Source organism: Nerophis lumbriciformis, linkage group LG16 (assembly GCF_033978685.3).
Source record: "Nerophis lumbriciformis linkage group LG16, RoL_Nlum_v2.1, whole genome shotgun sequence".
NCBI lineage: Eukaryota > Metazoa > Chordata > Actinopteri > Syngnathiformes > Syngnathidae > Nerophis > Nerophis lumbriciformis.
Genome location: NC_084563.2, coordinates 7,112,008 through 7,128,478, shown reverse-complemented (window position 1 = coordinate 7,128,478; position 16,471 = coordinate 7,112,008). Strand labels below are relative to the sequence as shown.

The 16,471-nt window shown below is 36.2% G+C and overlaps 1 protein-coding gene across 1 annotated transcript; it reads left to right on the top strand.

The window, feature by feature from the left end:
• Positions 1-14,005: 14,005 nt before the first annotated feature.
• Positions 14,006-15,180, top strand: LOC133616917 (tubulin alpha-1B chain-like). The gene is made up of 2 exons (XM_061976493.2): positions 14,006-14,097; positions 14,203-15,180. Exon 2 carries the CDS (start codon positions 14,287-14,289, stop codon positions 15,178-15,180), a length of 894 nt encoding a protein of 297 aa, XP_061832477.2. The 5' UTR covers positions 14,006-14,097; positions 14,203-14,286.
• The last annotated feature ends 1,291 nt before the right edge of the window (positions 15,181-16,471 follow it).

Here is a 16,471-nt window from a genome sequence, read left to right as displayed (position 1 = left end):
ATGTTGTGGCCCTGCAGTCATTCACAACTCCTCCAACACGAACATTGTTTTTGCATTTTTTGGCTTCTTGTGAAATAACTTTTTTAAATAGATTCAATCTTGCACGTGGAAAGTTTAAGTGTGGGCTTTAGTTGATATAACACTCCCGTCAGGGGTTGCCGTGCACTCTACGGCGGGGGTGCAGGAGGCGAGCCTCAGCCAGTGCGTCTTTTGCAGCCGTTTTATGATCGCTCAGCACAAGAAATACGTTACACACATACAGTTGTTGACAAAATACACTGTACATTATATACCTCAGCTAACTAAACTATGGAAATGTATAATATAATTCATATAGCAATACGGTCTCACTGCACAGCAGACCAGCAGTTAGCCGAGTCCACAATCCATGTTGCGGCACAACGCAGTGACGTGCCTCAACTGGCTGCTGATCACCGCATCGTCTCTTCTCAGTATTTGAAGGGCAAATGTGAAAATTCAGCGATTTTAAATAAAAATAATCTAAAACGGCCTCACCTGCCATCATGGAAAGACTGCACATCACTGAGATATATATATATATATATATATACCTATAAGTATATATATGTGTGTATATATATATATACATATGTATATATCCCTATATATATATATATATATATAAATATATATATATATATATATATATATACACATATATATATATACACATATATATATATATATATATGTATGTGTGGGGAAAAAAAAATCACAAGACTATTTCATCTCTACAGGCCTGTTTCATGAGGGGGGGTACCCTCAATCATCAGGAGATTTTAATGGGAGCATTCGCATACCATGGTTTATATAGGGCACAGAGTGGGTGGGTACAGGCTGGCCTAGGGGCGTGGTGATTGGCTCATGTGTTACCTAGGAGGTGTTTCCGTCTATGGCGGCATGTTGTTACAATTTCGCTGCGCTTGTTGAGGGATGACAGGTCATGATTTTTTTTTCCCACACATACATATATTGCGCTCTACTACGGTATCGAGCACTATTTTTTGGATAACCTTATTATGACATATATATATATATATATATATATATATATATATATATATATATATATATATATATATATATATATATATATATGTATATATATATATATATGTATGTATATATATATATATATATATATATATATATATATATATATATATATATATATATATAGGGATATATACATATGTATATATATATACACATATATATACTTATAGGTATATATATATATATATATATATATATATATATGTATACATACACATATATATATGTATATATAATGTGATATATATATATATGTATATATGTTTTATATATATATATATATATATATATATGTATATGTATATGTATATTCATTTATACATATTTATCATAAATATATACGAACCCCAAAAGCAGTGAAGTTGTCACGTTGTGTAAATGGTAAATAAAAAGAGAATACAATGAGTTGCAAATCCTTTTCAACGTATATTCAATTGAATAGACTGCAAAGACAAGATAATTAATGTTCCTACTGTAAAACTTGATTTTTTTGCAAATATTAACTCATTTGGAATTTGATGCCTGCAACATGTTTCAAAAAAGCTGGCACAAGTGGCAAAAAGGAGTGAGAAAGTTGAGGAATGCTCATCAAAGACTTATTTGGAACATCCCACAGGTGAACAGGCTAATTGGGAACAGGTGGGTGCCATGATTGGGTATAAAAGCAGTTTCCATGAAATGCTCAGTCGTTCACAAACAAGGACGGGGCGAGGGTCACCACTTTGTCAACAAATGCCTGAGCAAATTGTTTAAGATTTCTCAATCAGCTATTGCAAGGAATTTAGGGATATCATCATCTACGCTCCGTAATATCATCAAAAGGTTCAGAAAATCTGGAGAAATCACTGCACGTAAGCTATGATATTACGCACCTTGGATCCCTCAGGAGGTACTGCATCAATAAGAGACATCGGTGTGTAAAGGATATCACCACAGGAACACTTCAGAAAACCACTGTCAGTAACTACACTTGGTCACTACATCTGTAAGTGCATGTTAAAACTCTACTATGCAAAGCCAAAGCCATTTATCAACAACACCCAGAAACACTTTGCTGGGCCCGAGCTCATCTAAGATGGACTGATGCAAAGTGGAAAAGTGTTCTCTGGTCTGACGAGTCCACTTTTCAAATTGTTTTTGGAAACTGGACGTCGTGTCTTCCGTAACAAAGAGGAAAAGAACCATCCGGATTGTTCTCGGGTCAAAGTGTAAAAGTCAGCATGTGTGATGGTATGGGTGTGTATTTGTGGCCAAGGCATGGGTAACTTACACATCTGTGAAGGCACCATTCATGCTGAAAGGTACATACAACTTTTGGAGTAACTTATGTTGCCATCCAAGCAACGTTATCATGGACGCCCCTGCTTATTTCAGCAAGACAATGCCAAGTCACGTGTTACAACAGCGTGGCTTCATAGTAAAAGAGTGCGGGTACTAGACGGGCCTGTCTGTAGTCCAGACCTGTCTCCCATTGAAAATGTGTAGTGCAATATGAAGGCTAAAATATGAGAAGGGAGACTGTTGAACAACTTAAGCTGTACATCAAGCAAGAATGGGAAAGAATTCCACTTCAAAAATGTGTCTCAGTTCCCAAACCTTTACTGAGTGTTGTTAAAAGGAAAGGCTGACTTCCTGGCTGCGTGGAGCTGGTGGTCCCTGTTTCCCTGGACGACACACCTGCTGTTTTGGGTTGAGTTCCCTGGGTGGCCGGGGCCGTATTCTGGCTCCCACACACACTGGGAGTCAAATATATTGTACATACAAATACACATACATACAAACAATTATTCATACATACATACAGTACATATATAGATACATACATAGGTACCTACGCTCCCACATACATACACAAATACAGTACATATCTACACACTCAAGTTCGTACAGCCACACGCACATTCACTGTACAAACATACATATACACATACATGTACATATACATTCACTGTACAAACATACATATACACATACTGTACATATACATTCACGGTACAACATACATATACACATACATGTACATATACATTCACTGTACAAACATACATATACACATACATGTACATATACATTCACTGTACAAACATACATATACACATACTGTACATATACATTCACTGTACAACATACATATACACATACTGTACATATACATTCACTGTACAAACATACATATACACATACATGTACATATACATTCACTGTACAAACATACATATACACATACTGTACATATACATTCACTGTACAAACACATATACACATACATGTACATATACATTCACTGTACAACATACATATACACATACATGTACATATACATTCACTGTACAACATACATATACACATACATGTACATATATATTCACTGTACAAACATACATATACACATACATGTACATATATATTCACTGTACAAACATACATATACACATACATGTACATATACATTCACTGTACAACATACATATACACATACATATACAAGTACATATACATACATACACTCATGCACATAATCACGTTTCATCAAACATATATTAACGTTGTTGCCCTAGGGTAAACTGGGTAACACATGGCACACATTGTTATAGTAACCTGATGTTACTATAACAATCTACAAGGTTAATACAGTTTGCTTCTCTTTCTTCCCCTCCATTTATCTGCTTCTTTTGTATCTCTAGTTATCATCACGTATACAGTATGTATTGTTGCATTTGAACAACTGTATTGTTGATAATAGAGGTTAATTATTGGTATTGTTCAATATCAATAGTGATATTTCTATTGGTATTTGTATTGCTCCATTTATAGTATAATAATGCTTATTGTCATTTCCGTATTATTATTTATTTCACTAACTGCTCTCTTGTCCACACAATTTCCCCCTCTGTCTTCCTTTTTTTCTCTTTCTATCCCCTCCTGCTCCGGCCCGGCTGCACTAAATGATAATATAAATACATTTAATAAAGTCAAATACAAATAAGGCAACAAGAGAAGTATCCTACACTTCTCTTTTGTAAAGTAAATCTGAACAGCCGACATGGGCATCTACATCAACTATATGATTTGCCTGAGAAGCTGGACAGGACAAACAAAAAAAAGAAAAAAAAAAAAAAAAAGGAAAGGCCATGTAACACAGTGGTAAAAATGCCCCTGTGACAACAATGTGTTGCTGCCTTTATATTCTAAGTTAATGATTACTGGCAAAAAAAAATAACAAAGTTTCTCAGTGTGAACGTTAAATATCTTGTCTTTGCAGTCTATTTAATTGAATATAAGTTGAAAAGGATTTGCAAATCATTGTATTCTCTTTTTATTTACCATTTACGATGAGGTGGCGACTTGTCCAGGGTGTACCCCGCCTTCCGCCCGAATGCAGCTGAGATAGGCTCCAGCACCCCCGTGACCCTGAGAGGGACAAGCGGTAGAAAATGGATGGATGGATGGACAACGTGCCAACTTCACTGGTTTTGGGTTGTGTGTTTGTGTGTGCGTGCGTGCGTGCATGCGTGTATGTGTGTGTATACACGTGTGTGTGTGTATATATATAAATATATATATATATATATATATATATATATACACACACGTGTATACACACACACACGCACGCACACACAAATATATATATAAATATATAAATATATATATATGTGTGTGTATATATATATATGTATATATATATATATATATATATATATATATATATGTATATATATATATATAATATATATATATAATGCGTGTGTGTATATATATATGTGTGTATATATATGTATGTATGTATGTATGTATGTATATGTATATATGTATATATATATATATATATATATATATATACATATATATATACACACACACATATATATATATATTTATATATTTATATATATATTTGTGTGTGTGTGCGTGTGTGTGTGTATACACGTGTGTGTGTATATATATATATGTATGTATGTATGTATATGTATATATATGTATGTATATATATATGTATATATATGTATGTATATGTATATACTGTATATGTATATGTGTATATATATGTATATGTATATATATATATATATTTATATATGTGTGTATATACTGTATATATATATATGTATATGTATATATGTATGTGTATATGTATATATATGTGTGTATATGTACATATTATACATATATATATTATTTATACATATATATATATATATATGTGTATATATATGTATATGTATATATACATGTGTATATATATGTATATGTATATATACATGTGTATATACATGTATATGTATATATACATGTGTGTATATGTATGTATATTTATATATACTGTACATGTGTGTATATATATGTATATGTATATATACATGTGTATATATGTATATATATATGTGTATATATGTATATCTATATACATTATATATGTGTATATATATATATATATATATATATATATGTATATGTATATATACAGTATATGTGTGTATATATATGTATATGTATATATATATGTGTGTATGTATGTATATGTATATGTGTATATATATATATATATATATATATATATATATATATATATATATATATATATATATATACATACATAAACGTGTATGTGTGTGTATATATATATATATATATATATATATATATATATATATATATATATGTTTTACCATGAATTGATTACGTGGACCCCGACTTAAACAAGTAGAAAAACGTTTTCGGGCGTTCCCATTTAGTGGTCAATTGTACGGAATATGTACTGAACTGTTCAATCTACTAATAAAAGTTTCAATCAATCAATCAAAGTATATGTATATATATATATATATATATATATATATATATATATACATATACACACACACACACACAAAGTCAAAGCACCTGTCCGCATCCATCAGTAACTTTAGCTCCACTTTTATATATATATATATATATATATATATATATATATATATATATATATATATATATATATATATATATATATATATATATATATATATATATATATATATATATATATATTTATTTTATTTATTTATTTTATTTATATTTATATTTATTGGTTCCTGTGGGGAAATTCATTTTCACTGACCGTACATTTAGACAAACATTACACATCACGGACAAAAATGGCAAAAAGACATTCATTAAACTACTACATACTTCTATACTTACACAGATTTCTTATAAATACATACATATTTTATTTATATTTGTGTATCATACCTACAAATACTTATTCAAAATTATTGATGATACATCTATATACTTGTGTGTGTGTGTATGTATATATGTATTTATCATACATACAGATTATTTTATATATGTCTACTTGTATTGATATTTATTAATGATGGATGTATATTGTCTCTGCAGGGCCCTCATTAACCACACACACCTTTTCCTGACAGGTAGACCTGACACATGACACAAACACACAAGTCACAATGCAGGTCCAACAAATATGATACCATGAAGATCATGTCATGCACATGTATCACATATGATACCATGACGATCATGTCATGCACATGTATCACTTATGATACCATGACGATCATGTCATGCACATGTATCACATGATACCATGAAAGATCATGTCATGTGCATGTATCACATATGATACCATGAAGATCATGTCATGCACATGTATCACACTAGTGTAGTAGACCTAAGTATACATTAACCACCATAATGACAACATAAAATACAGTAGTGTAGTAGACCTAAGTATTCATTAAGTACCACCATAATGACAACATTAAAATACAGTAGTGTAGTAGACCTAAGTATTCATTAAGTAGCACCATAATGACAACATTAAAATACAGTAGTGTAGTAGACCTAAGTATTCATTAAGTAGCACCATAATGACAACATTAAAATACAGTAGTGTAGTAGACCTAAGTATTCATTAAGTAGCACCATAATTAAAATGTGAATTGTTGCAGGCAGGAAGTGGAAGTATTCAGTCAGGCCAGGCATCAACTCAAGATTGTGACAAGAGGACTTACTTCAATCAAGACATTTGGAATTAGCATCCAAGCTAAGCAGCTAGCAAGGACTCAAAGTTGACTGAGTGAAACTACTACTGCACCACAACATGGTGAGTTCAACCTTCCAGTGATATCAACACAATCATTACGTCATCGTTATGTTTTATAAAACCTTCCAGCGATCTCAACACAATCCTTACGCTATCTTTCATGAAACCTTCCAGCAATATCAACACAATCCTTACGTCATCTTTCATGAAACCTTCCAGCGATATCAACACAATCCTTACGCTATCTTTCATGAAACCTTCCAGCGATATCAACACAATCCTTACGTCATCTTTCATGAAACCGTCCAGCGATATCAACACAATCGTTACGTCATAGTTATCTTTTATGAAACCTTCCAGCGATATCAACACAATCCTTACGTCATCTTTCATGAAACTTTCTAGCAATATCAACACAATCCTTACGTCATCTTTCATGAAACCGTCCAGCGATATCAACGCCATCTTTACGTCATCGTTATGTTTTATAAAACCTTCCAGCGATATCAACACAATTGGTACGTTATCTTTCTTAAAACCTTCCAGCGATATCAACACAATCCTTACGTTATCTATCAAAACCTTCCATCGATGTCAACACAATCGTTACGTTATCTTTCATGAAACCTTCCAGCGATATCAACACAATCGTTAGGTCATCATTATCTCTTTTAAACCTTCCAGCAATATCAACACAATCGTTACGTCATCGTTATCTTTTATGAAACCTCCCAACGATATCAACACAATCGTTACGTCATCGCCATCTTTTATAAAGCCTTCCAGCGATATCAACATGGCCGTGTTTGATGATGTCACACATGTTTTAAAATAGTTTTTGCGGCCATGTTTGATGATGTCACACGTTAAAAAGTAGTTTTTGCGGCCATGTTTGATGATGTCACACATGTTTAAGTAGTTTTTGTGGCCATGTTTGATGATGTCACACATGTTTTAAAATAGTTTTTGCGGCCATGTTTGATGATGTCACACGTTAAAAAGTAGTTTTTGCGGCCATGTTTGATGATGTCACACATGTTAAATAGTAGTTTTTGCAGTCATGTTTGATGATGTCACACATGTTTTAAAGTGGTTTTTGCAGCCATGTTTGATGATGTCACACATCTTAAAAACTAGTTTTTGCGGCCATGTTTGATGATGTCACACACGTTAGATAAGTAGTTTTTGCGGCCATGTTTGATGATGTCACACATGTTAAAAACTAGTTTTTGCGGCCATGTTTGATGATGTCACACATGTTTAAGTAGTTTTTGTGGCCATGTTTGATGATGTCACACATGTTTAAGTAGTTTTTGCGGCCATGTTTGATGATGTCACACTTTAAATAAGTAGTTTTTGTGGCCATGTTTGATGATGTCACACATATTTTAAAGTAGTTTTTGCGGCCATGTTTGATGTCACACATGTTTTAAAGTAGTTTTTGCGGCCATGTTTGATGATGTCACACATGTTAAAAAGTAGTTTTTGCGGCCATGTTTGATGATGTCACACATGTTAAAAAAGTAGTTTTTGCGGCCATGTTTGATGATGTCACACATGTTAAAAAGTAGTTTTTGCGGCCATGTTTGATGATGTCACACATGTTAAAAAAAGTAGTTTTTGCGGCCATGTTTGATGATGTCACACATGTTAAAAAGTAGTTTTTGCGGCCATGTTTGATGATGTCACACATGTTAAAAAGTAGTTTTTGCGGCCATGTTTGATGATGTCACACATGTTAAAAAGTAGTTTTTGCGGCCATGTTTGATGATGTCACACATGTTAAAAAGTAGTTTTTGCGGCCATGTTTGATGATGTCACATATGTTAAAAAGTAGTTTTTGCGGCCATGTTTGATGATGTCACACATGTTTAAGTAGTTTTTGTGGCCATGTTTGATGATGTCACACATGTTTAAGTAGTTTTTGCGGCCATGTTTGATGATGTCACACTTTAAATAAGTAGTTTTTGCGGCCATGTTTGATGATGTCACATGTTTTAAAGTAGTTTTTGCGGCCATGTTTGATGATGTCACACATGTTAAAAAGTAGTTTTTGCGGCCATGTTTGATGATGTCACACATGTTAAAAAGTAGTTTTTGCGGCCATGTTTGATGATGTCACACATGTTAAAAAGTAGTTTTTGCGGCCATGTTTGATGATGTCACACATGTTAAATAGTAGTTTTTGCGGCCATTTTTGATGATGTCACACATGTTAAAAAGTAGTTTTTGTGGCCATGTTTGATGATGTCACACATGGTAAAGTAGTTTTTGTGGCCATGTTTGATGTTAGTTTTTGCAGCCATGTTTGATGATGTCACACATGTTAAAGTAGTTTTTGCGGCCATGTTTGATGATGTCACACATGTTAAAAAGTAGTTTATGCGGCCATGTTTGATGATGTCACACATGTTTTAAAATAGTTTTTGCGGCCATGTTTGCTGATGTCACACATGTTAAAAAGTAGTTTTTGCGGCCATGTTTGATGATGTCACACATGTTAAATAGTAGTTTTTGCAGTCATGTTTGATGTCACACATGTTTTAAAGTGGTTTTTGCAGCCATGTTTGATGATGTCACACATCTTAAAAACTAGTTTTTGTGGCCATGTTTGATGATGTCACACATGTTAAATAGTAGTTTTTGCGGCCATGTTTGATGATGTCACACATGTTAAAAAATAGTTTTTGTGGCCATGTTTGATGATGTCACACATGGTAAAGTAGTTTTTGTGGCCATGTTTGATGATGTCACACATGTTAAAAAGTAGTTTTTGCGGCCATGTTTGATGATATCACACATGTTTTAAAATAGTTTTTGCGGCCATGTTTGATGATGTCACACGTTAAAAAGTAGTTTTTGCGGCCATGTTTGATGATGTCACACATGTTAAATAGTAGTTTTTGCAGTCATGTTTGATGATGTCACACATGTTTTAAAGTAGTTTTTGCGGCCATGTTTGATGATGTCACACATGTTAAAAAGTAGTTTTTGCGGCCATGTTTGATGATGTCACACATGTTAAAAAGTAGTTTTTGCGGCCATGTTTGATGATGTCACACATGTTTAAGTTGTTTTTGTGGCCATGTTTGATGATGTCACACATGTTTTAAAATAGTTTTTGCGGCCATGTTTGATGATGTCACACGTTAAAAAGTAGTTTTTGCGGCCATGTTTGATGATGTCACACATGTTAAATAGTAGTTTTTGCAGTCATGTTTGATGTCACACATGTTTTAAAGTGGTTTTTGCAGCCATGTTTGATGATGTCACACATGTTAAAAAGTAGTTTTTGCGGCCATGTTTGATGATGTCACACATGTTAAAAAAGTAGTTTTTGCGGCCATGTTTGATGATGTCACACATGTTAAAAAGTAGTTTTTGCGGCCATGTTTGATGATGTCACACATGTTAAAAAGTAGTTTTTGCGGCCATGTTTGATGATGTCACACATGTTAAAAAGTAGTTTTTGCGGCCATGTTTGATGATGTCACATATGTTAAAAAGTAGTTTTTGCGGCCATGTTTGATGATGTCACACATGTTTAAGTAGTTTTTGTGGCCATGTTTGATGATGTCACACATGTTTAAGTAGTTTTTGCGGCCATGTTTGATGATGTCACACTTTAAATAAGTAGTTTTTGCGGCCATGTTTGATGATGTCACATGTTTTAAAATAGTTTTTGCGGCCATGTTTGATGATGTCACACGTTAAAAAGTAGTTTTTGCGGCTATGTTTGATGTCACACATGTTAAATAGTAGTTTTTGCGGCCATGTTTGATGATGTCACACATGTTTAAGTAGTTTTTGTGGCCATGTTTGATGATGTCACACATGTTTTAAAATAGTTTTTGCGGCCATGTTTGATGATGTCACACGTTAAAAAGTAGTTTTTGCGGCCATGTTTGATGATGTCACACATGTTTAAGTAGTTTTTGTGGCCATGTTTGATGATGTCACACATGTTTTAAAATAGTTTTTGCGGCCATGTTTGATGATGTCACACGTTAAAAAGTAGTTTTTGCGGCCATGTTTGATGATGTCACACATGTTAAATAGTAGTTTTTGCAGTCATGTTTGATGTCACACATGTTTTAAAGTGGTTTTTGCAGCCATGTTTGATGATGTCACACATCTTAAAAACTAGTTTTTGCGGCCATGTTTGATGATGTCACACACGTTAGATAAGTAGTTTTTGCGGCCATGTTTGATGATGTCACACATGTTAAAAACTAGTTTTTGCGGCCATGTTTGATGATGTCACACATGGTAAAGTAGTTTTGTGGCCATGTTTGATGATGTCACACGTTAAAAAGTAGTTTTTGCGGCCATGTTTGATGATGTCACACACGTTAGATAAGTAGTTTTTGCGGCCATGTTTGATGATGTCACACATGTTAAAAACTAGTTTTTGCGGCCATGTTTGATGATGTCACACATGGTAAAGTAGTTTTGTGGCCATGTTTGATGATGTCACACGTTAAAAAGTAGTTTTTGCGGCCATGTTTGATGATGTCACACATGTTAAATAGTAGTTTTTGCAGTCATGTTTGATGTCACACATGTTTTAAAGTGGTTTTTGCAGCCATGTTTGATGATGTCACACATCTTAAAAACTAGTTTTTGCGGCCATGTTTGATGATGTCACACACGTTAGATAAGTAGTTTTTGCGGCCATGTTTGATGATGTCACACATGTTAAAAACTAGTTTTTGCGGCCATGTTTGATGATGTCACACATGGTAAAGTAGTTTTGTGGCCATGTTTGATGATGTCACACGTTAAATAAGTAGTTTTAGCGGCCATGTTTGATGATCTCACACGTCTTAAAAACTAGTTTTTGCGGCCATGTTTGATGATGTCACACGTTAATTAAGTAGTTTTTGCGGCCATGTTTGATGATGTCACACATGTTAAAAAGTAGTTTTTGCAGCCATGTTTGATGATGTCACACATCTTAAAAACTAGTTTTTGCGGCCATGTTTGATGATGTCACACATGTTAAATAAGTAGTTTTTGTGGCCATGTTTGATGATGTCACACATGTTAAATAAGTAGTTTTTGTGGCCATGTTTGATGATGTCACACATGGTAAAGTAGTTTTTGTGGCCATGTTTGATGATGTCACACATGGTAAAGTAGTTTTGTGGCCATGTTTGATGATGTCACACATGTTAAAAAAGTAATTTTTGCGGCCTTGTTTGATGATATCACACATGTTAAAAAGTAGTTTTTGCGGTCATGTTTGATGATGTCACACATGTTAAATAAGTAGTTTTTGCGGCCATGTTTGATGATGTCACACGTTAAATAAGTAGTTTTTGCGGCCATGTTTGATGATGTCACACATGTTTTAAAATAGTTTTTGTGACCATGTTTGATGATATCACACGTTAATTAAGTAGTTTTTGCGGCCATGTTTGTTGATGTCACACACGTTAAAAAGTAGTTTTTGCAGCCATGTTTGATGATGTCACACGTTTTAAAAACTAGTTTTTGCGGCCATGTTTGATGATGTCACACATGTTAGATAAGTAGTTTTTGCGGCCATGTTTGATGATGTCACACATGGTAAAGTCGTTTTTGTGGCCATGTTTGATGATGTCACACATGGTAAAGTAGTTTTGTGGCCATGTTTGATGATGTCACACATGGTAAAGTAGTTTTGTGGCCATATATATGATGACGTTACACATGGTAAAGTAGTTTTGTGGCCATATATGATGACGTCACACATGGTGAAGTAGTTTTGTGGCCATGTTTGATGACGTCACACATGGTAAAGTAGTTTTGTGGCCATGTTTGATGATGTCACACATGTTAAAAAAGTAATTTTTGCGGCCTTGTTTGATGATATCACACATGTTAAAAAGTAGTTTTTGCGGTCATGTTTGATGATGTCACACATGTTAAATAAGTAGTTTTTGCGGCCATGTTTGATGATGTCACACGTTAAATAAGTAGTTTTTGCGGCCATGTTTGATGATGTCACACATGTTTTAAAATAGTTTTTGTGACCATGTTTGATGATATCACACGTTAATTAAGTAGTTTTTGCGGCCATGTTTGTTGATGTCACACACGTTAAAAAGTAGTTTTTGCAGCCATGTTTGATGATGTCACACGTTTTAAAAACTAGTTTTTGCGGCCATGTTTGATGATGTCACACATGTTAGATAAGTAGTTTTTGCGGCCATGTTTGATGATGTCACACATGGTAAAGTCGTTTTTGTGGCCATGTTTGATGATGTCACACATGGTAAAGTAGTTTTGTGGCCATGTTTGATGATGTCACACATGGTAAAGTAGTTTTGTGGCCATATATATGATGACGTTACACATGGTAAAGTAGTTTTGTGGCCATATATGATGACGTCACACATGGTGAAGTAGTTTTGTGGCCATGTTTGATGACGTCACACATGGTAAAGTAGTTTTGTGGCCATATATGATGATTTTAACCTAGAAAGATTCAGGACTTGTTGTTGTTGTTGTTGTGCAGCGAGAGTGTATTTCTATCCACGTGGGCCAGGCGGGCGTGCAGATTGGCAATGCATGCTGGGAGCTGTACTGTCTGGAGCACGGCATCGAGCCCAGCGGACAGATGCAAAGTCAGAAAGCAAACGGAGCAGACGGCTCGTCCAACACCTTCTTCAGCGAGACGGGCTCAGGCAAACACGTCCCCAGGGCCGTCTTCGTGGACCTGGAACCCACCGTCATTGGTAAACAGGAAGGCGGCCGGCCAGAACCAGTACATAGTACCGAGTACTGATCCTTGATGAAAACTAGTGCTCACCCTGATCACCTTGTACTCGCCAGATGAGGTACGCACTGGAATCTACCGCAAACTCTTCCACCCCAACCAGCTGATCACGGGCAAGGAGGACGCGGCCAACAACTACGCACGAGGACATTACACCATCGGCAAGGAGATCATCGACCTGGTGTCAGACAGGATACGCAAACTGGTCAGCTGACTCACACTTCCTCTTGCACTGCTGTGCTACTTCTACAGCATATGCGTATATTGAGGTCTTCTTGGTGTTCCACAGTTTGTGTTTTTGTGTCCTCAGGCAGACTTGTGTTCGGGTCTTCAGGGCTTCTTGGTGTTCCACAGTTTCGGAGGTGGCACGGGTTCGGGCTTCACGTCGCTGCTGATGGAGCGTCTGTCGGTGGACTACGGCAAGAAGTCCAAGCTGGAGTTCTCCATCTACCCGGCCCCTCGGGTGTCGACGGCGGTGGTGGAGCCGTACAACGCCATCCTGACCACGCACACCACGCTGGAGCACTCGGACTGCGCCTTCATGGTGGACAACGAGGCCATCTACGATATCTGCCACAGGAACCTGGACATCGAGCGGCCGTCCTACACCAACCTCAACCGGCTGATCAGCCAGATCGTGTCGTCCATCACCGCCTCGCTGCGCTTCGACGGCGCCCTCAACGTGGACCTGACCGAGTTCCAGACCAACCTGGTGCCGTACCCGCGCATCCACTTCCCGCTGGCCACCTACGCGCCCGTCATCTCGGCCGAGAAGGCCTACCACGAGCAGCTGTCGGTGGGCGAGATCACTAACTCCTGCTTTGAGCCGGCCAACCAGATGGTGAAGTGCGACCCTCGCCACGGCAAGTACATGGCGTGCTGCCTGCTGTACCGCGGCGACGTGGTGCCCAAAGACGTCAACGCCGCCATCAACACCATCAAAAACAAGCGCACCGTCCACTTCGTGGACTGGTGCCCCACCGGCTTCAAGGTGGGCATCAACTACCAGCCGCCCACCGCGGTGCCCGGCGGTGACCTGGCCAAGGTCCAGCGGGCCGTGTGCATGCTGAGCAACACCACCGCCATCGCCGAGGCCTGGGCGCGCCTGGACCACAAGTTCGACCTGATGTACTCCAAGCGCGCCTTCGTGCACTGGTACGTGGGCGAGGGCATGGAGGAGGGCGAGTTCACCGAGGCCCGCGAGGACATGGCCGCCTTGGAGAAGGACTACGAGGAGGTGGGCGCCGACTCGGTGGACGACGGCGGCGAAGAAGGCGGCGACTTTTAGACAGACTTTTGACTTGAACGTTTGTTCAAGTTTGTTGATGTTTGTTCCTTTCACACAGAAATATGAACATTTGTTCATGTTTGTTCCTTTCACACAGAAATATGAACATTTGTTCATGTTTGTTCCTTTCACACAGAAATATGAACATTTCTTTCATGTTTGTTCATGTTTGTTCATGTTTGTTCCTTTCACACAGAAATATGAACATTTGTTCATGTTTGTTTCTTTCACACAGAAATATGAACATTTCTTTCATGTTTGTTCATGTTTGTTCCTTTCACACAGAAATATGAACATTTGTTCATGTTTGTCCATGTTTTTGTTCCTTTCACACAGAAATATGAACGTTTGTTCATGTTTGTGCCTTTCACACAGACTTTTGGCTCCTTTCACACAGACTTGTTCATGTTTGTTCCTTTCACACAGAAATATGAACGTTTGTTCATGTTTGTTCATGTCTGTTCCTTTCACACAGAAATATGAACTTCACATTGACATCCCACTGGGTTGTGAGTTTTTCCTTGCCCTTATGTGGGCTCTGAACCGAGGATGTCGTGGTGGCGTGTGCAGCCCTTTGAGACACTTTGTGATTTAGGGCTATATAAATAAACATTGATTGATTGATTCTTTGTTTGTTCCTTTCACACAGAAATATGAACGTTTGTTCATTTTTGTTCATGTTTGTTCCTTTCACACAGAAATATGAACGTTTGTTCATGTTCATGTTTGTTAATGTGTGTTCCTTTCATGTTAGTTCATGTTTGTTATGTTTGTTAATGTGTGTTCCTTTCATGTTAGTTCATGTTTGTTCCTTTCACACAGAAGTATGAACGTTTGTTCATGTTCAAGTTTGTTGATGTTTGTTCCTTTCACACAGAAATATGAACGTTTGTTCATGTTTGTTCCTTTCACACAGAAATATGAACGTTTGTTCATGTTTGTTCCTTTAACACAGAAATATGAACGTTTATTCATGTTTGTTCCTTTCACACAGAAATATGAACGTTTGTTCATGTTTGTTCCTTTCACACAAACATTTGTTTGTTTGTTCCTTTCACAAAGAAATATTTGTTCATGTTTGTTCATGTTTGTTCCTTTCACACAGAAATATGAACATTTCTTTCATGTTTGTTCATGTTTGTTCCTTTCACACAGAAATATGAACATTTGTTCATGTTTGTTTCTTTCACACAGAAATATGAACATTTCTTTCATGTTTGTTCATGTTTGTTCCTTTCACACAGAAATATGAACATCATGTTTGTTCATGTTTTTGTTCCTTTCACACAGA